This window comes from Canis lupus, chromosome 21 (assembly GCF_048164855.1).
Source record: "Canis lupus baileyi chromosome 21, mCanLup2.hap1, whole genome shotgun sequence".
In the NCBI taxonomy this organism is placed as follows: domain Eukaryota; kingdom Metazoa; phylum Chordata; class Mammalia; order Carnivora; family Canidae; genus Canis; species Canis lupus.
This window is the reverse complement of record NC_132858.1, coordinates 46,317,145-46,340,990: the sequence shown is the minus strand read 5'-3', so window position 1 is coordinate 46,340,990 and position 23,846 is coordinate 46,317,145. Positions and strand designations below refer to the sequence as shown.

At 41.5% G+C, this 23,846-nt stretch overlaps 1 protein-coding gene and 1 long non-coding RNA gene across 7 annotated transcripts in view; one reads left to right on the top strand and one right to left on the bottom strand.

Annotated features, from left to right (window-relative positions):
* Positions 1 to 652: 652 nt before the first annotated feature.
* YAE1 (YAE1 maturation factor of ABCE1) lies at positions 653 to 20,194 on the bottom strand. Of its 3 annotated transcripts, none has more exons than XM_072791630.1 (4): positions 19,994 to 20,194; positions 18,056 to 18,177; positions 2,397 to 2,542; positions 653 to 1,297 (listed from the first exon to the last, which is right to left on the bottom strand). In XM_072791630.1, the coding sequence occupies exons 1-4, from the start codon at positions 20,120 to 20,122 to the stop codon at positions 1,119 to 1,121; spliced, it is 576 nt and encodes a 191-aa protein (XP_072647731.1). In that variant the 5' UTR covers positions 20,123 to 20,194; the 3' UTR covers positions 653 to 1,118. The 3 variants fall into 3 exon arrangements, with proteins under 3 accessions (XP_072647731.1, XP_072647733.1, XP_072647730.1); XM_072791632.1 differs by having other exon boundaries at positions 653 to 1,276; XM_072791629.1 differs by lacking the exons at positions 653 to 1,297; positions 2,397 to 2,542 and adding an exon at positions 15,321 to 16,277.
* Positions 19,786 to 23,846, top strand: part of LOC140613140 (uncharacterized) — a 36,856-nt gene continuing 32,795 nt past the window's right edge. The window contains exon 1 of one of the 4 annotated variants that reach the window (XR_012014272.1): positions 19,786 to 20,176. This is a non-coding gene — a long non-coding RNA (uncharacterized lncRNA). Of the gene's footprint in view, positions 20,177 to 20,237; positions 20,481 to 23,846 lie in introns of those variants that run through there. The other 3 variants (XR_012014275.1, XR_012014274.1, XR_012014273.1) reach the window with 3 other exon arrangements.

Sequence of the window (23,846 nt, the reverse complement as noted above, 5' to 3'; positions counted from 1 at the left end):
CAGATGATGAGTCAGGGATAGGCCAATTACTTCCAATTTGGAAAATGACTAAAAACAAAAGAAAAAACCAAAATAGAAACAATCACACATTACACATAATCAAAAAAAAAAAAAACTACCATAAAAATGGTTAGGCAATAATTGCACAAAACAGTCTAGGAATGTTCTTGGCCATTTAAAACTTAGGCCCAGGCGCCTGGGTGGCTCAGTTGGTCAAGCATCTGACTTCAGCTCAGGTTGTGATCCCCAGGTCCTGGGAATGAGTTGTGCATGGGGCTCCTGGCTCGCTGGGGAGCCTGCTTCTCCTGCCCCCTCTGCCTACCACTTGCCTACTCATCCTCATTCTCTCTCTCTCCAAAATAAACAAAATCTTTTAAAAAACTGCCACAAAGCCATGTACCCATAAGCAATCCCAAATGAATCTATATATAGCTATCAGATCCAATATGATAAAAGTCTAGGGATGGAATAAAATAAACGAGGAAGAGCCAACAGTCATCTGACCATTCCCACAAGGTCCATGTCTTGATGGGTTCCCTTGGATGCATGAATGTGTGTTCAGCACATTCTATTTTCTCTGTTCAGAGCAATCAAGTTCTGTCAAATGGCGCCGTATAAACAAAACTCAAGAGACCTAAACAAACCAGACCAGTCACGTCACTTTATTTATTAGTATCTTTCCAGGGGACAAAATCCTCACAGACATTCAAGATAACCTTCCGCAGAAAATAAAGGGACTTGGAATGAATTTAAGGAAGTCTCATCTAGGCTGTGTGAGAGAGAACCATCCCATGGAATGTTATCTGTCCAAAACATACATATTGAGCACTTACTAGATGTCTAGCACTGTACTAAATGCTGAGGATCCAGATTTTAATAAAATCTGTTCAATCCCTGTAAGAGCTCACAGACTAATGGGGCAACCCTGAGGACTAATTATAACACGTGATGTGGCAGTGTAGGAGGTCCTAGGGAGGCCAGGAGGAGAAAGTCATTACTTGGGCCCTCACAGAGTGAGTAATGGCTTCCTAGAGAACTTTAGTTTAGTGTAAAGGAGGAGACAGTGGAAAAAATTTATTCCAGGCACAGCAATAAATGCTCAGAAGAACACGGAGTCCTTAGGGAACAGCATGTGTTACTATCACTGGTGGGTGGGTGAGGCTTTGTCCTACCAACAGGAGATGACGTTGAAGAGGAGAACTGGGGTCAGGGTGCCGGGCGGGCGCAGTCAGAGGAGGAGCGTGCGACTCTTGATCTTGGGGTTGGAGTGTGAGTCCTATGTCGGGTGTAGAGATTGCTTAAATAAATAAATAAATAAACTTAAAAAAATTTGATTCTCCTTTTCCTCAAATCCACCCAAACAATCAGCAAACAAGTAAATCGGTATGTTTATCTCCTGTTAGGCATTAGCCCTCTATCTCCCCCCTGGACTTCAGGAGATCATCTAGATCACTGACAAGATTTTAAGAGAGGATAACTAGTATGTATTGAAGCCTAACAGTTAGGTGCCTTACCAGATAGGTAGGAAACCGGTCTTTTGTTTTACCAGGATTCCTCAGGTGTTTGGGAGTCAAAAGACAATACTGCCTTTGGGGGGTGGGGTGGGTCAGATTTAGACTATTTGGGTTAAATACCAGCTTGAAGAAAATCAGGTTTCTTGCATAGCTAAGAACCAAGTTTGAGCTATTTTATACTCTATCCAAAAGACTATGGGGACCTTTTCTAAAACCCAAGAGGATTTGGGATCCCCAGTTACATAAGAAAAGATAATTTATCTATAATTTATCTATCTATATCTAAGAAAAGATATAATCTAAATATGTCTATAAAATGAAATTATATAAGAAAAGATAATTTATCTGTATTTTTATACACATCAATGAGACTGAACACTATTATTTTCTAATTAAGCAATTCAGATGCTGCAAAATTGACATCCCCCCAGGATGCATTTCAGTTTTGGAACACCGCACTTCTTTGTTATGAGTTTAAGGACGTTCAAAACATAGCTTCAATTTCAGATTTCAGATCCTTAAATACACAGGCTCTTGAGGCCACTGAACTAGCTATATAGAAAGTTACATAGTAGGAATTTTTATCTACTGCTACCATTTTTCAAAACTCATCAGTTTCCAAGGTAAATTAATTTCTATTGCTTCTAAAATGACCACAAGCGACTTACTTTATAGCTTTTTTATTTTACAATAAAGTAAAGCAGATTTTGTAAAGTGTATTAGTTTTTAAAGTAAATCCTAAAAGTAAATCCACTAAAAGTGGAGTGTGATTTCTTTAGAAATCAGAAGCAAGCAAGAAAATAAACAGGAATCTTGGTTGATTAGTAAGAACAAGTAAGTGGAAGTAATCTGTGAACAGCTTCTAACCAAATAGCCACATACTTGGTATGAGTGGGGAAGCCTTCTCCTTCAAGAGGAAACTTATTGCCAGAAAAGAAACGCTGGAAACTCCTGTCCCTGATGGGTAGTATGTGGGGTAGCTGTGATTTTTTTTCCCTCTTCCAAGCTTTGGCGAGTTTACAAGGTCCCTGCAGGTACAAAGGACTAAGTGTCACTACTTTTCAAAACCAGAAAGTCCACAGAGACATGTTAATTAAATCTAGGCTGGAGCAAAAAAAGACTGGAGAAAATTTAACATCTCCTAGAGACAAATATAGTTTCAGAGCTTTTAAAAGCCCTGGGGGAAAAAAAGAGAGGAAAAAAAAAAAAAAAAAAGCCCTGGAAACCAGTAGAGACTAAGAATAAATTGGAGCCAATTAGCCAAGAAAAGGAAATAAAGAAACTAAACAGAATTAAAAAAAAATTAAAAGTAGTGAAGAGGGAGATACATATAAAAGTTTTTGTTTTCCATTATTTTATCATAAGTTGCTACCTCTAAAGCAATGGTTTTTAGATGAAACACTTTTCTGTAAGCAATATGTTTTCCATAAGTAGTAATGTATTCTTGACTCCCTCAAAGTGAAATTTATAGTAACTTACCTATAGACATAATTTTAAAAAATGTGATGGGGGCACCCGGGCGGCTCAGTTGGTTGGACCTCTGACTCTAAATTTCTGCTCAGGTCATGATCTCGGGATTGTGGGATGGAGCCCTGGGTTGGGCTCTGAGCTCAGCACAGAGTCTGCTTGGGATTCTCTCTCTCTCTCCCTTTGCTCCTCCCCCTGCTTTCTCTCTCTCTGTCTCTCTCTCTCTCTCTCTCTCAAATAAATTAAATAAACTCTAGGATTCCTGGGTGGCTCAGCAGTTTAGTGCCTGCCTTCAGACCAGAGCATGATCCTGGAGACCCAGGATGGAGTCCCACATTGGGCTCCCTGCATGGAGCCTGCTTCTCCCTCTGCCTGTATCTCTGCCTCTCTCTCTCTCTCTCTCTCTGTGTGTCTCTCATGAAAAAATAAAATCTTAAAAAATTAAACTCTTTTTAAAAAGGGCTGTAATTATAATATAAAGGAGAAGTAAAAGGAAAATAATTAAACAAAAGCATCAGTATTTTTTTAGATTTTATTTATTTATTTGAGAGATAGAGGGTGAGACAGAGAAAGCACAGGATGGGGAGAGTCAGAGGGAGAAGCAGACTCCCCCCTGAGCAGGGAGCCTGATGTGGGGCTTGATCCCAGGACTCTGGGATCATGACTTGAGCCAAAGGCAGCCGTTTAACCACCTGATCCACCAGGGTGCCCCAAGAAAGGGTATTTTAAGATGTAAATGTGGGGCAAGGCATGGCAGGGTCTGCAGCCCAGAGGGGTGGTGTGACAGATAAGTTAGTAGCATCAATGACTTGATACCAGGAGCAGTTTGTTGTCACTTGGCAAAATTTCAAACACAACCCATTACAACATTCTTTTCAGGTAGTAATTGCATCTCCAGAAAAATTCTCTGTGTACAACCAGTACAAAAAAAAAAAGAAAAAAAAGATATTGTTGTTTTTAAAGAAACCATGGCACAAGGATGGCCAAGGAAGGGGTGGTAGAACAAAAGATTGAACAGAAGGTCGGGACACCTGATCCCGAGTCCTGAATGTCCCCCTGGTGATGGACACTGGCTGTTTTGAGTGCCAGGCACCTGAATCTCCTTCCTTGATTGGGGGATCCTCCCACCATATGAGGTTCACTGGCAGACGCAGCTCTTCCCCTGCAATGTGAGGCACCGCATATTCCTCTTGCCTGCCCCTGACAGGAACACTGGCCTAGAACTTAGAATCTGAAGGGAGTGGAGAACAATCTTGGAGTAGTGATGGATTATTTGTGGGGCAGTCGTGTTGCAGAGTTAAATGGCAGGCATGAGAGCCCATGTTGCTGGGGGGCCCATGGCTGGGTGAGCTGTGGAGCGCTCCTTTAACTTTCTGGGCTTAGTCCTTGCTTGGTTTCCCAAGATCCTGTAAGAAATAATTTTGGGGGGCTTCTGTTGACCAGCCACAAGCTCTGACAGGTCCCACTTCCCCTTGGTCTCAGTTAGCTCCCATGTGTGGTGAATAAAAGTTCCTTCCAGACTTGATGGTGTCCAGTCAGTGAATCCATGAAGGCCACCATTGGGGAGACACCCTTTACACATAGTCTGAGCTTTGGAGTTTCCAAAGGGCTCTCAAGTCTATTATTGCATCTGGCTTCGAGGTACGGGGAGTAAGACACTGTAAGCAAAGTGTCTATTCTGGTGCCTGGAACACATGAAGCCCTCAATAAATAAATGACAGTTACCACTGCAGACATAGGCTGACACCTAGAATAGATTATAAAGTGAACAGATAAAGCTGCCTTTTTTTTTTTTAAATTTATTTATGATAGTCACACACACAGAGGGAGAGGCAGAGACACAGGCAGAGGGAGAAGCAGGCTCCATGCACCGGGAGCCCGATGTGGGATTCAATCCCGGGTCTCCAGGATCGCGCCCTGGGCCAAAGGCAGGTGCCAAACCGCTGCGCCACCCAGGGATCTCAAAGCTGCTTTTTGTACAGTTGGTATGATTTCATTTTAGTAGGCATCTTGTTTTGCACACCAGAGTATCCTCTCTGAAAATACTGCATATTCGATATGTATCTGTTGGAACAATGAATTTCTGTAAAATAAAATTATGCCATTTGCTAGTATGTACCTGGGAAGATTCTAGAGGAATCTACAAGGGTGGTTTATCAGTTTCTTCAGGCTTCCATGACAAAATATCACAGACTGGATGGCTTAAAGAAAAGGAGATTTATTTCCTCACGGTTCTGGATCAAGATGAGGATGTCAGCAGGTATGGCTCCTTCTGGGGCCTCTCTCCTTGGCTTGCAGACGACTGTCTTCCCCAGTGTCCTCACATGGTCTTTCTTCTGGATCGCTGTATATGTTCACATTTCCTCTTCTTGTAAGGGAAGATTGGATTAGGGCCCCTCTACCAGCCTCATTTTAAGTTAATCACCTCTCCAAAGGTCCCATCACCAAATATAGTCACATTTTGAGGTATAAGGGGCTAAGGTTCCAACACAAATTTCGAGGGGACACAATTCTGTCCATAACAGGTAGCAGTATGGAAGATTTACTTTTCCTAAACAATAGTTTCTACGTTGTTTCTGTAGTGTTTAAATACTTTACAAGAAACCTAGTGATTTTGTAATTTGAAAAAGCAATAATGTTAGGACAAAGAAAAACCCATTTGTGTTCCTATGTAATAAGTAGTTAGATTCTAGGCTTATATAATTACAAACAGATTTTTTCACTTATGTAAATGTCTCCTGGGGCAGTTGAAAGTCGAGAGGGATGCAGGACCGTTCTATGTTGTGAAGGGTTGACCTGGGCAGTGCAGGATGTACAGTATCCTCTCTCTGCAACTCTTGCCACTAGCACCTCTCCTCCATCACTGTGACAACCAAAACAATGCCCCCAAAGTTTCCAAAAACTCTCCCATTGGTCATCACTTTAAAGTATAATTTTATACTAATATTCATAAATCTTTAAAGCATTTTCTTCTTTCCTCTATGTAACCATCTTACCTCTGAATCCCTGCTAAAGAAAAAAAGAGGAAGAAATCATACTAGTTACCTTTATTTTTTTAAAAAGACTTTTATTATTTATTCCTGAGAGACACAGAGAGAGGCAGAGACACAGGCAGAGGAGAAGCAGGCTCCATGCAGGGAGCCCAATGTGGGACTTGATCTCAGGACCCAGGATCACACCCTGAGCTGAAGACAGACGCTCGACCGCTGAGCCACCCAGCTGTCCCCACGCTAGTTACCCTTTAGCCAGGCCAGTGGGAAGCTCAGCTGTGTCTGAATCATAGCAGAATTTCATGATAACTAGAGTTGTCTAAAGACAGCTAAACCTCTTGCTGTAGTTTATCCAAATTGCAGGCATGATGTTCAGGAGAAAATAAAATAAATAAATAGCTGATGTGTAGCGAGAACTGCAGATGTACCAGGCATTGTCCAAAGAGCTCCATGTATACAAACTTATTCATTCTTTTCAACAACCCTATGAGGGAGGCACTATTATTTGAGAGATGAAGAAACAGGCACAGGAAAGTGATGGGACTTGCACATGATGGAGCTTCTGAGCAGACGATCTGGTTTTGGGGCCGCCATCCTCAGCTGCCAGAGAGACTGGCTTTCCCTACTGACAGTTTTCTGGGTATCCGACATTGAGGAAGCAGTTTACCTACATACTCTATGGCATGTGATCCTCAGAGAAGCAATGAAATTGCTACCATTACTTCTGTTTTAGATTTGGGAATTGAGAGGATCAAATCTGTTTGCAGAAGTGGATGGCATGTATGCATAGTTTGTTAACATGTACAAATAATGGCAAATTTGACCAATTATTGCCACAATCTAATCAACATGGAGAACCAAAGAAATGATATGACTATATATCTATATATTCTCTTCCAAATCTATTAAACTTAGCAGTCAGTCACCTCTTATTGAATTCTTTGAGGTTCTGAGGATATTATTGGGGAGGATGTATTGCATAGAAATGATTCATATGTATGATATTGGTTTTTCCCAGGAGTCAACGAAGAATAACTCAATCGGGTTAATAGGAATTCCAATTTTGTGAGCTGATCTTTCTCTTTAAAAATGGAAGCAATATTGTGACAAATCCAATAAAAGACTTTATTTTATTTTTTGCTTTGTTTTATTTTGTTAAGACAGCCCCAGAGATTTTTAAGGCCAATCTACTCCTGCTACTGAGAATCTACCCAGATTCCTGGGGCACCACCCAGTTGGTATAGTTGTTAATATCAGCTGAAGTAAAATCTTACAAGGGCTGTTAGATGGCTTCTAGCATACCCCCTTTCTCTTCCATAGGGGTTTAAAGTTGATTATGTATACTTCAAAGAATAAATTTCAGGTTTTGATATAATTGAAAAAAATTATAAACTTTATGAATTTTTTAAAAAAAAATTTGTTGTATACCCCCTCACCAGATAGTAGTCTGGGGATCTTTTTCTGATCCACTGTTTTTAAGTGCATTTGCTTTTTTTCCAGCTTCTGATTTTCAGGATAAAGCACATGTGGTTCCTTTTCCTAAAAAGGAATAGTTTTCCAAATATTTTTCTTATTGTAAAACAGCACAACATAAAAGAAAATTCTGAAAAAGAAAAAAACTCCCCTAATCCTACCACATTAATACATTACCACATCTGAGAATAATCTTCCAGTGTTTATCTGTAAAATACACGTTTTTAAACATATTTGTCCACATAGATATGTAGCATTTCACAGTGGCTTTCACTTAAAAATACTCTATTACTCTATAAGTATCTCCTGTTTCTCATAATGGTAACCTGTAATGGGTGTGTAACACTGCTGTGAATGAGATTATAGTTTACTTAGGTATTCTCTTTTTTTTTGTTTTTTTTAAGATTTATTTATTTGTTTGAGAGAGAGTGAGCAGGGGGAGGGGCAGAGGGAAAGAATCTTGAAGCAGACTCCCTGCTGAGAGTGGAGCCCAAGGCAGGGCTTAATCCCATGACCCCAACGTCTAGCCTTGAGTCAGGACTCAAGAGTTGGATGCTTAACTAACTGAGCCACACAGGTGCTCCTTATCTCTCCTTTTAGTGCTGGTCATTTAGGTTGTTTCTAATTCTTCCCTACTTCAGATAGAATGTGGCAGTGAGTATCTTTATGTTGAGTTTTTATTACCTATTCAATCATTTCCTTAGATCAAATCTTAGAAGTAGGGTACTTTGATTTGATACATGCACCACCATATCAACCCAAAAGCTGTATGATCTTTAGCACGCTTCTTTGTCAGCCTCTCTACTCATTCCTTCCATCAACTGAACAATATCTGTCAATGGCCACTTATTTCGCCTGACCTTTCTCCAGTTGTCCCTTGGTTACTTCCCTTGAGACAGTGGTAACCTGGGATGAGGTCAGAAGTCTCATGTTCACACTAAAGGGGTAGAGCCTGTGAGCAGCTGAGTGAACGAGGATCACATCTCTGACCTTGGGTGCTGCTGCTACTTTCATGAAGGCAGTCTTTTGTTCTAGCATATGGACAGAAATAAAAATGGTCTCTGAGCTGACAAATGGGGTCATAACGAACACTGCCAGATTGCAGACATTGTGGGAACCTCATACAGTCCTATGAGAAGATTAAAACACAGGCCAATCATATATTATTTGGCATCTTGAGTAGCAAAACAAAGTGATTTCAAATGACAATAGTTTAATTGGCTCCCGCTTGGGATTTAAATGTTTAAGTGCATTAAATGAGTTTTCCTACTTTATTCAACTCCATGACAATAATTTCTGATACAGATGAAATATTTGTGGTTAGTTTTTAACAAGTAAACAGCGTTATCACTGAAGGTTCCTAAAGTATGACTTGATGTTTTATGGTATAGTTTATAATCACAAATGAGAGTCCGCGATTATTTTAGGGTCTGATTTTGAAAGAAATATTTTGTAGTGTTTCCAAAGAAGAAAAAGAAAGATCTTGTATTTTCAGGTTATTTGCATTATATTTACATCATTTTGGTCCAGTTTTGCTCTATTGGCAAGGACTGTCAAATCATTTTTATTATTACAAAGGATCTGACATGTCATTATATCTTATGTTAAAAAACTTCTTATAGAACTTATATACTTATTTTTAAAAAATATTTATTTATTTATTCATGAGAAACACAGAGAGGAGAGAGAGAGGCAGAGGGAGAAGCAGGCTCCATGCAGGGAGCCTGACATGGGACTCGATCCCGGGTGCCCAGGATCACGCCCTGGGCCAAAGGCAGGCGCTAAACCACTGAGCCACCCGGGCTGCCCTATACTTATTTTATAAATAATATTATGTAATGGTGACCATGCAACTCCCCAGGAAAAAAGCTTAATAGTAGTTGGGAAGAGTTGTATTTGATGTGAGGAAAATCTCTGGCTGTAGACTTGATGAAAAAAAGTGTTGTGACATATTGGATAGGTTGACTAAGTTGTCTCTCCTTACTTTTAAATCCTGAGTAGTTTGTGTGTGTGAGAGAGAGAAGTAGAGACACACAGACAGAGATGAGATAGAGGGAGAGAGGAAGGAGGAAAGATGGGAGGGAAGGAGGAAGGAGGGAGGGAGAGAGGAAGGAGGAAAAGATGGAGGGGAGGAGGGAGGAGGAGGGAAGGAGAGAGGGAGAGGTTACAATAATTTGAAACATTTTAGGCACAGTCCTGCCTGACAAAATAGAGATGCTTCAGGCCAGTGAAATTATAATTTTGTATCACTTCTGATTAAAGACCATATACTTTGGGTTCTAGGTGTTTATTTTTAGGCCTCAGGTATTGGGAGAATAAATTTTTTATTTTTATTTTTTTGGTGAACAGGTTTTCTTATGATTGGTTATTCTGATTTAGAAAAATTCTCAGCACAGAATTTAAAAGGTGGGAAGGCATCCTTGTTTCCGGAGTTTCCTGACTCCCCGCGATCCCAGCGCTCTGGATGACCCCGACCGGATGACCCGGTCAGGATGGTCCCTTCTGGATGGCCCTGTCGGTATGGGCCCGTCCAGATGCCCCCGTCTGGATGGCCCGGTCCGGATGGCCCCTGTCAGGATGATCCTGTCGGGATGATCCTGTCGGGATGATCCCGTCTGGATGACCCCATCTGGATGGCTCCTTCTGGATGGCCCCGTCCTGACGGCCCGGGTCTGCGGGGCGCAGCTTGAGCGTTCCCTTAGCCTCCTGCCTCGACCAGGGCGACCGAGCCGCGGGCTCAGCACACGGCGGGGTGCAGCAGCGCCACCCCGCGGCCAGCCGGCCGCACCGCTCCTCGGAATTCCCGGGATCCAGACCCTCCACCGCCGCTCCTGCAGCCGCGAATCCCAGAACCGCTCAGCGCGCCGGGAAGAACGGAGGATTCACCTTCCCAACTTCCGCAGCACTGAGCCCATCACAGGTAGGTCTTGTGGAAACGTCTTTTTGGAAAGATCCGGCAAGGAAATGGCGTTTGGTGCGGGGTTAGGACTCTCGGCTCTTTGTGACACATCTGTAGCAATGCATGTGTTTGTAAGCGGTGAGCCCACACCCTGCTTCTGAAAGTTGAGTAGAAATTTATGAAAGCTAAAGGAGCATGAGCACAAAAAGAGGTGGCACAAATTATCCTCTCCATGAGGAGTGTAGAATGCCTAGGGAGTCCCAGGAGAATTTAATTTCTGAATATGCAAAAGGAGCTTGGCTGTACCACTCTCTGCATGATACAGATTCTCTCCCTCCCAGGAGGGAATGGTATTTTTCTTTTTCTAGATATACAGCAAACAAACTTCTGGTACATTTTTTTGTTCTTTGTAGCTGCTGATCATTATGGACATTTTATTAAAAAGTTATACTTGCAAACTGGAGATTTGAAAAATGCAGAAAAGTAGAAATGAACAGTGAGGGGGAAATACAGTTCATCATCCCTCTACTAAACACAGCCCCTGCGACTGGGCTACTACTCGGCACACATCTACCCTGAGAACAAACTCTGGAGCTAGTTTTGCCTTGCTTTAAATCTCACCTGGGCCATGTAGTAATGGGGAATTGAAGAGTTACTTTCTCTCAAGGCCTCAGTTTCTCATCGCCAGGATGGGGATAATTAATAGCTCTGCTTCATGGGATATGGTGAGAAATAAGCAAATTATTATATGCAAAGTTTTCAGAATAGTGCACACCGTATTTGTTAGCTATTTCTCAGTCTTCCATTTCCTCCAGCTCCTTAACTGCTAGCAGAGATTATGTATCGGGCATCCTGCTAGAAACAAGTATTTTTTTCATTGCAGTTTTTTTTTCTTGTGGTTTCTTTCTGTCCTTTCTTTCTTCATAGCTGAAACTACTCCAAAAATAATTTTTTTAAAAAAATTTAACTGTAATTTTATTCACTAGTGCATTTTTATTATTTTTTAAAGTTTTATTTATTCATGAGAGAGAGAGAGAGAGAGGCAGGGACACAGGTAGAGAGAGAAGCAGGCTCCATGCAGTGAGCCTAAAGTGAGACTTGATCCTGGGACTCCAGGATCATGCCCTGGGCTGAAGGCAGGTGCTTAACTGCAGAGCCACCCAGGCGTCCCTATTAGTGAAGTTTTAAATGATTGGTAAGAAATATTGCCTTTTTCCCCCCAAAGATTTATTTTGGGGGGAGAGGGAGAGGGAGAGAGAGAGAATCCCAAGTGGACTCCCCACTCAGTGCAGAGCCCACAAGAGGCCTGATCTCAGAATCATTATTTCAGGTTTTTTTTTTTTTTTTTTTTTTTTTTTAAGAGTTATTTATTTGAGAGAGAAAGAGCATAGGGGAGGGGGATAAGCAGAGTCTCTGCTGAAGAGGGAACTCAACACCAGGCTCGATCCCAGGACCTTGGCTGGGATCATGACCTGAGCAGAAGGCAGATGCTTAACTGAGCCACTCAGGTGTCCTTCAAGGCGTGTTTTAAAGTAAGATGGATAAACTCCCCATTGGAAGTAGGGTATGAAAGCAAACGAAAAGCAGAGAAAGACTTAAATGTTTCTAGCTTTTATACATTTCTGGTTATAAAATAAATGTCATGGGGATATAATATGTAGCATGGTGACTACAGTTAATAATACTGCATTGTATATTTGAAAGTTACTAAGGGAGTAGATCTCAAAAGTTTTCGTTACAAGAAAAAAAAGATAACCGTTTGTGGTGATGGATGTTAATAGGCTCATTGTGGTGACCGCTTTGCAACATATACAAATATCGAATCATTATTAACTGGCCACCTAAAACTAATATAGTGTTATATATGAATTACGTCTCAATTAAAAAAAAGATTCCTGGCTCTTAGTGAACAGAGATGACATGAAAAGATTGCAAATGCAAAAGGCAATGCAGTTTGGGTGTGTGTGGGGGGAGAAAATGGAAATGAGGTCAGTTTTAGGCATGCTTTATAGCTAGGCAAGAGACAGGCGTGAGAAATTGCAGTTGGAACTGCAGGTCTAGAGCTTGGGAGAGGAATGGGGTTTGGAGCATCAGCTTTAGGACAGTCAATATAATTGAAACCGTGGGAGCAAGTGAGACAATCTGGCTAGAGTATAAAAACCAAAAGACGTCCAAGAATGAAGGTGTGGAATCTTCAGGCGGGCAGAGAAGGGGAGACTTAGCAGGATGGGAAGTAGTGAGAGAACAGTGTAAGCAGGACAAGAAAACGTGCTGCTGTAGAGGACAAGTGGAGGGACTGGCAAGGTAGGGGATGGTCACCATGTCCAGTGACAGAGGAGACAAGTCAGAGAGGGCCAGTTGTGGGACTTTGGCCATCAGTGACCTTAGCAAAAAGCAGTTTGAAGCTGAGGAGTGAATGAGGAGAAAGCAGTCTGAGAGCGACAGCAGACTCCTCTGCTAAGTTTGGGAAGAGGCAGTGACAGCAGAAGCAAGAAAGGCTGACTATGGGTCAAGTAGCATCAAGATGGAGATCAGAGGATTTCTGTAGAGCCAGAAGTCTGGTTGGTTCTTTGTTAACATAGCCTATGACATTTACTTCATCCACTGGTGTGAAATTAGTTAAGATTTTTATTTATTTGAAATTAGTAGGATCTTAAAAATAGGTTAAGGACTTTTCCTGTATATATGTGTGTATGTATCTACCTACCTACCTCTCTTAGACTGGAACACAAAGCTTTAATTTGAAGATGGGTGAGAATCCCAACTTGGACTTGGTTCAAAGCTTTTATTTTGGTTTACCACAAAAGCACTTAATAAGCAGTGCTAAGGATATAAACGAGATAAGAATACAGGTAGGTATATTTAGCTGCCCACTTCCTATTGTCTATCACAAAAATGTTGGTGGCCTCAGCAGCTCTAGCATCTGTAATGTCCAAAAAGCAAAGTATTGTGGACTCTTCCTCCCCTTAAAATGAACAAAAAGGCTCCAGGGATTTCAGCATCTAGAAATTATTTAAGGTGAAATTTGTTTGTAAGGAGGCCACATCGCTCAGACCTCACGGATGTGTTCTGGGCCTTAGAACTCTGGCTGTGCCTACCCTGGGGTAGTCTTGCTTTACCTTTATGATCATCTAGGGTCTTTTCATGGCAACAACTGGCAGGCCCATAGCATATAAGTCAGGACAAAAGACACACAGCAAGCAAGCTTTCTTTCCCTCGCTCTTGCTACTTCTAGTACAGAGGCTCATGTTGATTAGACAGGCATAACAGGCATACCATTAACATTCCTCTGCAGTCCGGAAACTTCTTTAGAAGGCAAAACAAGTTTAAGAGATGTTTTCGACCAGTCTCATCAACTCAGCTAATTCTCTTGATTTCCTTTTCTATGAACACAACAACACCATATTATCAGTGGTGGCAAGGCGTATTATCTTCAGAGAATCTTAGTAGGGTGAGCCCAGATAAAAATCTCGATATATTGCACTTGTCAAATTTTCACTCAGGGTGATTTTCTTGAGATGCATCATTAGCTAATAGTATTTCAAGACTTTAGAAACTGCTTATGACATCCCATGTGGATTTGAGATTTTGGCTGGTTCATAAATATTGGAAATATATATAGACATAACAAGACAAATTAGTAAATATCTGAAATGGTATTTACATCTAGGGAGATATAAGCACTTAAAAAAAAGAGATTTGTTATTTTTTAAAATTTTGAGAGACAGAGGGAGAAGCAGACTCCCGTCAGAGAGCCTGATGCAAGGCATAATCCTAGAACCCCTGAGATCATGACCTGGGCTGAAGACAGATGCTTAACAAACTGAACCACCCAAGTGCCCCAAAAGATGTATTTATTTTAGAGAGAGAGAGAGAGGGCGTGTGTGCAGGGGGAGAGGGTGGGGCACAGGGAGAGGGAATCCTGAAGCAGACTCCTTGCTAAGCATGAAGGCCAAAACAGGGCTTGATCCCAGGACCCTGAGCATGACCTGAGCCAAAACCAAGAGTTGGACACTCAACAGGCTGAGCCATCCAGACGCCCCTAAGCATTTTAAGTAGCTGTCAAATGTTAATACCTTCAACATGTTTTAGAAATTCTCAAACAGTATATGGTCTTCTTTATTTTTAAAAAAGATTTTAAGTAATCTCTACATCTAACATGGAACTTGAACTCATGACCCCAAGATCAAGAACCACATGCTTCTCCAGTGAAGCCAGCCAGCCACTCCAGTATATGGTCTTCTGACTTCAAATTTGTTGCTTTTATTTCTTAATGTTCTGTGAACCTTTTTTTTTTTTTTTAAATATTTTAAGCAATCTCTATACCCAAAGTGGGGCTCAAACTCACAACCCCAAGATCAAGAGTTGCATGCTCCAACTGAACCAGCCAGGCACCCCTCTTGATGTTCTGTGAACTTAAAAGGAGGTTGTGAGATCACAGAATATTTTATTAATCTCTTGATTTTATCAGATTTTCTGTCTTAGTATATCTATGTTTCAGAGAAAAGGTCTGGTCTGAAGGCACCTCATACAACTTTGTATTTTAGCCAAGAGAGTGCTGAAAATTTTTTTTCTGATCTCATATGCTTAGGTACTGGAGCAAAAGCTTGAATCTAATTTTGTCTAGGCTAGACTAAGAATATCGCTACAAAGTAATATAGAAGTCAGTGGTTTTGGTGTTTATTCCTATGTGACTATGTGAGAAAACTGCAGTTTAGAAATAATGCAGCACATTGTTGGACACCACTACCAACTCCTTAAAACTTGGAAAAACCAGGTACTCGAGGATGAAACGTATTTTGTATTTTCCATGGAACTGTGTGTCCTTGCCTTTAACATAAAACTAAAATGAATTTTATGGGAAGCCTGGCTGGCTCAATTGGAGAAGCATGTGACTCTTGATCTCGGGGTTGTGAGCTCCAGCCCAATGTTGGGTGTAGAGAATACTTGAGAATAAAACAAAAACAAAAACAGAAATGAATTTTAATATTTTGTTTTTAATCATGAGTATAAACATTTCTTCAGTTTCTTACACTTATAGCCTCTTGATTTCAATATATATATTTCTATATATCTATATATGTCTATTTACAATGTTACCCACTAGATTATTTATGGTAACTTTGGTCTGATTAATTGGTGGTAAGATACCTGATGGTGACAAGAGCAGAAAGCAGGGTTAAGTCCTTACAAAATGTGATTCTTGTTCACTGCTGCTAAATGCTTGATTTTGATCAGAAACTTGAAAATGACCATGGCAACTAGAGTTTCTAAGCATATCTTAAATGACATAAAAATTACCAGTGACAAAGAAACAAGCCCTTATTACATTTAATAGTGTTAATTTTGAAGACATTGCAAACTTGCATGAAGGATAACCTACCTACGAGTGATGTATGTATTCAACGTAGAAACCGGTACAAATTTTGGCTAGTTTGTTAAGAAATAAAATGTTCTAAGAAATGTTCTGAACGCTACTTTCATTAGAAAAGTGAAGAAAATTTTTATAGTTGTTTGAGGTGCTGTAATACGTCAAGTGATATTCCCAGCTGTTTTACTAAACTGGCTGTCTGTTCTAAAATCCAAGCGAGGCTTGGGTTTTCAGAATGTGCATGCTTCTGTAGTCTACAACATTCTAAAGATGAACAATCTGCCTCACTAAGACTCTTGCTACAGTTTTTGTGAAGCTCAGCATTATTTTCACAGAGTCTTTCATCTTTAGCTTCATCCATCTTTTTCTCAGCTGGAGCTACATGACAAAGGTCCATATCCTGAATAGAGTCCAATAAATCTACAACATGGGGCTGAGAAGTGATTGATTTTAGATGTTTGAGCACATACTCTTCACACTGGCCAACTGCATCCAGAAGATTATTTATTTTACTGATCAGAGCCGAACCATTATCATGAAGGTGACACCAGGAGAGCAAAGCACTGAATGAAAATATAAGCAAGAGTTAAATACGAAAAAAATTAATCATAGGCTTTTCCAATTTTTGATGCTAAACCCTACATGTTTCCAGATAATACCATGCAAAAATGAATTAACAATAATGCAAGCCAAAATCAGGAAAATAATGATGCTATAATGGATTTTAAAGTATATAAAGACATTATCTTTTGATAGAAATTAAACAGCTAGAAGTAATCACAAAAATTGCTTATAATTCCTAATGCCTCCTTCACAACTCCATATCCACTTTTCTTGATTTTAGATTTTCTCTATGACTGTGTAGCTTCTGCTGAAGAGGGATGCTAGTCAGGGAAAGAGGTCACAGAAATCAGTACCTCCTTCAGGGATATCACACAGTTTCTGGACCAGTGATTCTCAGACGTGGATGTACATTAGAATTACCTGGGCGGCTATATCATATCAAGGCCTATATTATATCCCAGACCAATGAAATCAGAATCTCTGGGGATATTAGTTTTTAAAGCTTCCCAGCTGATAGCAGGGTGCAGCCAAGGTTGAAAACAATTATTCAAACCATATGGTTACTTGCCATCAAAACTAAAGGGTAGAAAAAAAAGTTTTGAGGCAACTTTTCTTTCCCTGACTTTGTTATAATCACTGTTTGTTGAGCTAACTAATACATTTCTTGAAGAAGGTAAGAATGCTTCTAATCCTAATATTTTTTTTCTAGTACAGAAAAGACTTCTGTTTTCTGCCATTTCAGATTGTTCAGATAATCACGACATAAAATGATTGTTGTGAAAAGTAATAGCGTTTGTTTGTTTTTTTTTAAAGACAGGGAGAGAGAGGTGGAGGGAAGGGCAGAGAACAAGGGAGAGAGAGAACCTTAAGCAGGCTGTGTGCCCAGTGCTGACCCTGAGATCATGACCTGAGCAGAAATCAAGAGCTGGATGCTTAACTGAGCGAGCCACCCAGGTGCCCTGAAAAGTAATCATGTTTTAAAAATGTAATCAGTTGACATAAAAGATTTAGCAATAAACTTTCTGTACTTATAAAAGATTTATGTAAAATGAATACTTGATCATTTTCCTACTGTAGACTATAAATTCTGATTTCTGACAGTTGAATTTTCTAAAACCTCAATGAACTTTTTTGTTTTGATAACTTTAAAAATTTTTTAAAAACTAATTTAAAAATTAGTGATTCTTCGAACCATTTTATGTTTTTATTTTTTTTCCTAATTTAAAAGGTACAAAGTCTCCAAGATGACAAGCATGTCATTATCCTAGCTCCTTCTGCCATTTGACCTCTTGGCTCTGATATGTGCCATTATTAGTATGGAATCTTGACAGGTATTCAGTGTTCAGCACTAAAGTAAATGGAATCATTTTTCTATGACCAGATATAATTTTCCTCATGCACTTCTAATCTAGAAGTCTGTTTTATTATGCTCTACCACATGTCCAAGATTAAAAGCTTTATTTAAAACCTGAAGATCTTTTGAATTACTTTTGAGATACAAATCGGTGGTAGTTCAGGCAGCACAAAATATACACGTTCCTATCATTTCTTTGCAGTAAGAGACAACACCTGACATATATTAAAGTAGATGAACTGACGGTTCAAGTAGATGACTTTCTGAAGGCAGTATTATTTTATGGTCACAGTACTCTTTTGTGGATTTAACACTAGGAAAAGCACTTCAGTTTAAATACTTTATTTTTACATACTACTTTTATAAAAGGCCTCCAGGAGTACTGAGGTTAAAATGACTCAGCATATAAGTTTAAAAAATTACCTCAGTGTTCCTCTGAGTTGTCCGTAGTTTATAATGATTTCTGCACCTTCCTTATAACCTTGATTGAAGCCTTGTTGAAGAGTAACAGCTTTGCCAGCATCTATTCCATCTCTATAGCCTTCCTAAAAATAAGTAATGAAGAAAACTGCAGCTGTAATTAACACCAAGTAAACCACTGTAGGTTTTTCTGGAAAGTCATAAAACCGATTTAGAATGTTGATGAAATAGGCCTTTACTGCTGTTTACTATTTAACATAATGGTTCTACAACCTATGGCACAGCCACACAACCCGAGCAGATTATGCTTCCCAGCAAGGTTTATTATTCGCATATCCCGCTTTAGGAGTCGACTTATTTGGCACATTTAAAAATACAGATTTTAAAAAAAATATATTCTATTTATTCACGAGAGACAGAGGAGAGAGACAGAGAGAGAGGCACAGACACAGGCAGAGGGAGAAGCAGGCTCCATGCAGGGAGCCCGATGTGGGACTTGATCCCGGGACTCAAGTATCAGGCCCTGGGTCAAAGGCAGATGCTAAACCACTGGGCCACCCAGGCTGCCCCAAAATATAGATTCTTATACAGATTTTAAAAACCCTGTGTTAACAATGGCTTCACAGGAAGGAAAACAGAGAGTTAATGTCTGGCCCCTTGGCAACACTGACTGATGAGCGTTGGGTGAGAAGGTAGGGCAGAAAAGAGGTTATCAGAGGTCTTCAATAATCAGCTCAAGGAGGGAAAGAGGAAACTGGGTGAGTAAAAAAAGATGCAAAGTACGGTTTTAGAAATCTTGCCTGGTATCTAAATTTAAATAAACGGCAAATTCCCTGTGGGCGGAGATACTGTCCTGCGTCTCCATCTCCTCTGGTGCCACTGCACTCCAAGGCCGGTTGCGACTCACTGGTCTGGCCCCCACCTTACATCAAGCGTTTCTGAAACTGGTAACGTGGTGGTTGGGCTAAGCAAACATTTCACTGAAACAAACAAGGGCCAATCGGGCAGTATTTTGCTTGGGAAAGACCTTGGGTGGAAGTGGACCTGGCCGTGTGAACTCAGCTCCCACTGCTCCACCTGGAGACTGAGGGCGTGGCATTAAGCTTAGTTTCAATGAACAAAGCAGAGAAAGATAATGCACACCCAGCAAATAAAAAAGCAGCCAACTTTGGTATTCCTTCACCTAGCCCCACGGTACTCCACAGCAGCTTTCCTTTATTCCTATTTGACATTTCTTTTTATCATTATTACTATTTAAGATCTTAATTTTTTTTTAAAGATTTTATTTATTTATTCATGATAGAGAGAGAGGGGCAGAGACACAGGCAGAGGGAGAAGCAGGCTCCATGCAGGGGGACTCGATCCGGGGACCCCGGGGTCACGCCCTGGGCTGAGGGCGGATGCTCCACCGCTAAGCCCCCCGGGCATCCCTGCTTCTGGACATTCGTAGGTTCACCTTTCCCGTGTGTCTCCAGTAATAACCACTCCCGGGCAGCCCGGGGGGCTCAGCGGTTTAGCGCCACCTTCAGTCCAGGGCGTGACCCCGGGGTCCCGGGATCGAGTCCCGCATCGGGCTCCCTGCGTGGAGCCTGCTTCTCCCTCTGCTTGTATCTCTGCTTCTCTCTCTCTGTGTCTCTATAAAAAAAAAAAAAAAAAAAAAAAAAAAAAAGTAACCACTTCCGACGTTGGGCTCGTGACCCGTTCGAGCAGCCCGTCCACGCCCTCCGCGAACCTCCCGGCACGGCGACCCCCGCCAGGTCTACACCTAGCTCGCGTCTGCTCCCAGCGTCCAGCGCGCCCCGAGGTCTCGCGCGCTTTCGGGTAACCCCTCGGTAACCCCCTGGAAAGCCCTCGCGGGCCCCGCGGCCTCCACCCTCGCGCCCGCGCTCCGCTCTCTCCACAAGCCGCCGTGTGTCCCCCGCGCCCGCCACGCAGCCTTACTTTGACTCGTCTCTGCATGTGGCTCCGCCATTCCCGCTGCACCAGGAGAGACTCGTCCGCCTCCTCGTCAAACACGTCCCCTTCCTCTCCGGGACCCCGGACCAGCGGGGCCCTCTGAACCCACGACATCACCGAGGCAACCGCAGGGCGGCCGGGCGCCGGAAGCGCCCGCAACGTCTTCCGGTCCGAGGGGCGGGGCGAAGGCTGCGCGTCGGGGCGGGGGGCTGCCGCGCATGCGTGCGTGACGTCGGGTCGGGCCGCGGGGCGGGAGTCGCTGCTGCGGGACCCGGACCTCCTCGGAGGGCAGCCGGGACGTGCGGGGACACGCTTTGCCTTCCGGCCGGGGTGGAGCCGTTGGAGGTGGTTCAGTGGATGCGCGACGACGGGCCGAGGTCTCGGTGTCTGGGAAGCTCCCCGCAGCGCATCTTAGGGGTTTGACGTCCACGGGCCTTAGCCGTCAGCGGCACAGGACTGTAGGGCCCGAAAGGTAGCTCCTGCGGCCAGTCCGAGCTCCATCCATGCGGGGCGCCCCTGGAGTGCGCTTCTCCCGGGGTCTCGGGGCCCGCCGCTGGCCCGCCTGGCTGCGGAGGCCGGCCCTGGTGCACCTGCAGGGGCTCGGCGCCGCCTGGTCCCCACCCGGGGCGGGGGCGCTGGGACGCGTGCGGGTGACGGAACCCACACCGGGGCTCGGGCCGTTCAGCTTTTTTTTTTTTTTTTTTTTTTAATATTTTGTTTATTTATTCATTAGACACACACAGAGAGTGAGAGGCAGAGACACAGGTAGAGGGAGAAGCAGGCTCCATGCAGGGAGCCCGACACGGGACTCGATCTCGAGACCGGGGTCACGACCTGGGGCCAAGGCAGGTGCTCCACCGCTGAGCCCCCCGGGCTGCCTGCCCGCCGTTTAGCTTTTTGCGTGGTGATGGGGTGGTGATGATTTATTTATTTGATGCACTTTGTGGCGCCAGGCACCGTTGCAGCTTTCGGGGTACGTCAGGGAAGGACAGACCTGACTTAGCAGCTCTCCTCCGCTTTACGTTCCGGTGGAAGGGGCAGGAGGAACCAGAAGCACGGTATAGGTGAATTACGTAGTTTGTTACCAGATCATAAGGGATACATGCTGTGAGACAGAGAAATAAGTGAGCTGGGCAGCCCGGGGAGCTCAGCGGTGGAGCACCTGCCTTCCGCCCAGGGCGTGACCCTGGGGTCCTGGGATCGAGCCCGCATCGGGCTCCCTGCAAGGAGCCTGCTTCTCCCTCCTCCTGTCTCTGCCTCTCTCTCTCTGTCTCTCATGAATAAATAAATAAAATCTTAAAAAAAAAAAAGTGAGCAAAGTAAGGGGAACCATGAGCCTGTGTGTCAGGGGGAGTGGGTGGTTTAGGTGATCATTTTAAATGCTCAGAATTTTGCATTTACATGCAAAATTTTAATTTTATGTATGTTGCATATATATGCATACTATATATAGTAGTTACTATATATTATACATGGAATATATATTGTGTATAATATTGAATACATTATACAGAATACAATATATATTATGTATATAATGCATATATATTTTTTACTTGGTAGGTCCATGGAATTATGTATAAGAATACTCCATAGTTGGCCACATAAAATACCTTAACTTAAAAACCCGGACGTTTTATAAGTCATATTCTCTGATCATGATCCAACAATAAATAAATTCCAATAATTTATAATAGCCAGGTGTGAGAATCACCTTTTTTTTTTTTTTTTTTTCAAGATTTTTTTTATTTGAGACACGGAGAGAGCACCAGCAGGGTGAGGGGCAGAGGAGGAGCAGACTCCCAGTTGGCAGGGAGCCTGAGCCTGGACTCCGGGATCATGACCTGAGCCAAAGGCAGAGGCCCAACCAACTGAGCCACCCAGGCACCCTAAAACCACCTGTGGAAATAACAATTGGATCAAAAAGGAAATAAAAATTAAAATGACATACAATAAGCAATTAAAATCTGAACACTTCCCACCAGAAAACATGGGAGCAGATGAAAGTTGTACAGAGGCAATTCTATAGGATTAAATGTATAAAAAAAAAAAAAAGACATGTTGTATATCTTAATTAGCAACAAAAATGCTACTAAGAGAAGCAATAAAAATATCAATTGAAATTAATACAGTAGAAAATCTCCAAACTTACATAAATAAATCCTAAAGCTGGTTCTTTGAAGAAACCAAGAAGATAGATAATCCTTTTTTGTTTGTTTTTAGTAAGCTTTATGCCCAATGTGGGGCTTGAACTGACTACTATGAGATCGAGTTGTGTGCTCCATCAGCTGAGCCAGCCAGGTGCCCCAAATGTGTGTGTGTGTATTATTTTTTACTTCGTGTTTTTTTAAATAAGCTCTACACCAAAATGGGGTTCAAACTCCTAACTCTGAGATTAGGAGTCACATACTCTACCAACTGAGCGAGCCCGGTGCCCTAGATTATCCTCTTTTGACCTTCATTAAAAAAAAAAAAAGTTATATAAGGTAGAAATGGGAAAGAGTAATGTTACAGAAATAAATTCAAGTACTATACTAATTAAGATTTGAGAGCCACACATTTGAAAACCTGGGAGCCTTGAATGGCTTTCTAATAAAACTGACCCAATAAACAGAAAACATGAAGAGACTGATTATCTTAGATAAATTAGAGGTTAAATATCCACTTTAAAAAATAGCAAAGACTTGACATACAGGTAAATCCATTAAATCTATTTTAATCTTTAAAGAACAATGGATGGAGCACCTGGATGGCTCAGTTGGTTAAGCCTCTGACTCAGGTCATGGTCTCAGGGTCTTAAAATCGAGCCCCAAGACGGGCTCCACACTCAGTGGGGAGTCTGCTTTAGATTTTCTCTTCTCCCTTTACCCTTCCTTACCTCTCCTGAAGGAAATAAATCTTTTAAAAAAACCAACAATGCATAACTAAATATTTTTTACTCTTAGGCAAAGAAAAAGAATCTCCCTAAATCATTTTGTGAAGCCAGCCTTAGAGTAATATGATGTAGTATAAAAAAAATCTCAAGTTCAAGTTAGCTTATGAATATGTCAATATGTCTTTAAAAGAGAATCCAGTACCTTATCAAAAGAGTAATTCAGGATGTTTTTACAAGGGAAGCAAACTGGAAAATCTATAAGCATGTTTCATTGGAATCAGCAATCTAAAGGAGAAGAGCCTTATACTGTCTTTGCTGCAAAGTCATTTGAAGAAATTTAACAAAATAAAATGAAATGGAAGGAAACTACAAATTGATAAACACTTTATGAAAAATCCAAGTACAAATAGTAGTCTAAACACTCAGATATTTCCTTTAAGGTAGAGAAAAGAAAGTCCATCTGGTGATGTCCATTATTCAACGTTCTTTTGAAGACTAGTGAATGCAGAAAGAGAGGTAATCTATAAAATGTTGGATAATAAAAGATGAAGTTTTTTCTTTGTGCTGTTTATATGATTATATGCATATGAAACTCAAAGGAATTCTGTTAAAAACAACAGGATAAGGGAACTTGATAAGGCCACTGGCTATAAGAAAAATAAACTGACCAACAGCCTCTTTATTTTCTAGCAATAATCATCTAAATGTAAATGAGATAAATATTCCACTTGCAATACCAACAGATACTATTAGGTATAGTATTTATATATTTGTTTAGTATTTAGTGTTTATTTAGTATTTATACATGCCAGGAATACATTTTGAAAAATCATTTTTATTGAGGTATAATTTACAGGTAGTAATATGCATACATTTTGTGTGTAGGGTTTGATGAGTTTTGATAAATATATACCCCTGTGTAACCACCACTGAATCAAGGTATAGAAATTTCCATCACCCTAG